This window comes from Etheostoma spectabile, chromosome 22, assembly GCF_008692095.1.
Source record: "Etheostoma spectabile isolate EspeVRDwgs_2016 chromosome 22, UIUC_Espe_1.0, whole genome shotgun sequence".
Lineage (NCBI taxonomy): Eukaryota > Metazoa > Chordata > Actinopteri > Perciformes > Percidae > Etheostoma > Etheostoma spectabile.
In genome coordinates, this window is record NC_045754.1 from 12,484,226 (window position 1) to 12,486,296 (window position 2,071).

At 40.8% G+C, this 2,071-nt stretch overlaps 1 protein-coding gene across 8 annotated transcripts in view; it reads right to left on the reverse strand.

Moving 5' to 3' along the window:
* atp8a2 (ATPase phospholipid transporting 8A2) overlaps nt 1-2,071 on the reverse strand; it is a 66,549-nt gene that overhangs the window by 38,344 nt on the left and 26,134 nt on the right. For all 8 annotated transcript variants that reach the window (XR_004327578.1, XM_032504425.1, XM_032504423.1 and 5 more), the window contains one exon: nt 530-629. Coding sequence is in view for 7 of the 8 variants with exons in the window: in XM_032504425.1 (XP_032360316.1) it covers nt 530-629 (100 nt within the window). In the remaining variant the exon portion in view is untranslated. The remainder of the gene's footprint in view (nt 1-529; nt 630-2,071) is intronic.

Genomic DNA, 2,071 nt, shown 5'->3' on the forward strand with positions numbered 1-2,071 from the left:
GCTGTTTTCTCCTCCCAATCTTGGGGAAGACAGTATTGTCAACCAATCAGATAGCAACTAAAGAGTGGGATTAGTGATCTCCAATGATCAAATTTCTTCTTTTTCAGTTTAGAAACAGTCAAAAAGTTGCCATTGGACTAAACACGTTGTAAGGAAAATGATGAATAAAAATGTCTTATTCATGTTTTGCAAATGAGTCAATTAGTATAATCTAATGTTGATATATTCATTGTGACACAGCCTATGATGTGACACTTTTGTGAAATATTCATGATTCATATTTATCTTGTACTTTCATCCTTAAGCCTTTCTGAAAAAAAAAGTACCAAATCTTAACTTTTGCCATATCCATAACTCGGTATTTTAAAAATAGCTGGGCCTGTGGGAGTCCTGAAATGTTTTAGAAAAGACTTTTCATACTGTGTCATATAAAGCCTGTGTGGGCCACAGAATCAATTCAACTTCAACCAAACATGTCGGGGCCTACAGCGCTGATCACTGTCGTAAATGTTTGGTGTCTGGGGTTTACCTGCATGAGTGCGATGAACAGGAAAAAGGCGTTGGCAGCCCGCCGGATCTGCTCATACAGGAACCGGGGCAGGAAGGTGAGAACCCCATACTTGGTGGTACTGCAGAAGAAGACAAGAGGAAAGGAAACTTGAGGAAAATGGAGCCAGGGTGTGCATTAGCAAAAATAGGAATTCATGAATAAATTGTGTGCTAATGATAGTTTTCGCCTGACTTTGCTCAAACGGCATTACCTTAAATGAATAAAAGACTCCATTTAGGTTTTAATATTGCAGCACCTGAAAATCTATTAGAAACACTCAATAATGGTCAGAGAGAGCAAACTGAGCCATTATGGGGTGCACACACATCACACCTATAAATAGACCAATACTTTAAATCCAGCAATCTAAATTTAGAACCAGCTTCCCGTAAAATAGGTGCAAGCAACCTTGTGCACCTCAACTTGTCTGTCAATCAATTGCATTGATCAGAAAACTGTATTGATTAGCCTTGTTATTGCCAGGAGCTACTGTAAGAGCTTTTAGAGAGGCTAAAAAAAAAAAGTTAACCTTCAAGTCAAGGCCTGCCTTGTTTTTTTCTTTTATGCTCTCAGTGAACAGTAGGAGCTTCTGCAAAGACATTTGTGTAATGGATGTTGTGTTTGTGGGTGTTTGTGTATGTGCATCAAGTGCAAGCACTGAGTTGGAAAAAATAACCTCCATCATAGTTCAGAATCTCCAAGGAGATGAACCCGTTGTGCTGGAATTTCCAGAAACACCATGTTGTGGAAAAGGGAAAGCTTAGACAACACTGTGTCATTCATTGGTCACAGGACAGGCAATCAGAATATTTGGCCAGTCTCTAACCACCGAACCTCTTCCTGTATAATGGTTTGTCTAACTACAGATTCAAGGTGTCTACGTAGGCAGCTACATGATAAGGGAATGTTTTGTCTCAGGACTGTCTCCTTTTGGAGGTTAGTGGGCCAGCCACACTTTAGCACACTTTCCAGAGAGAGCGATAGGCTGAACTAGGCTTTAGTATCTTTGTTTAAGGTTCAGCTAAACTTAACACCTCCAGCATGAGTTTAAATACACCTTTAGGAAGACAGGAACTTTAAAGAGTTGGGATGGCACTGCAGAATAAACATCGAGGGTAAACTGTACTGCCTGCCTAACGGTCTCCTCAGTTGAGTGTTCATTAAATGCTTCTGTATAAGTCATTAATCTCCTGAACCTTCTCCACGTGTAAGAATGAGTTGAGTTTTTCCCTTAACACCCGTAACCACTTTTTCCGTCTGCCTCAGTCACACAGACAAAAAACTACAAAGAGCAGGACATTACACACCAAACAGAGTAGCAACAGCTGTTAGTCTGTCTCGCGCGCGCACACACACACACACACACACACAGTGTCCTGACCCTAATGCTCTGGATACCTCCGAGTTAGTGATACTACACCTATGATCCAGCAGATAAAGATGCCTTAATCTAATCAAAGACAATTGATAACACACACACACACACACACACACACACACACACACACACACACACACACA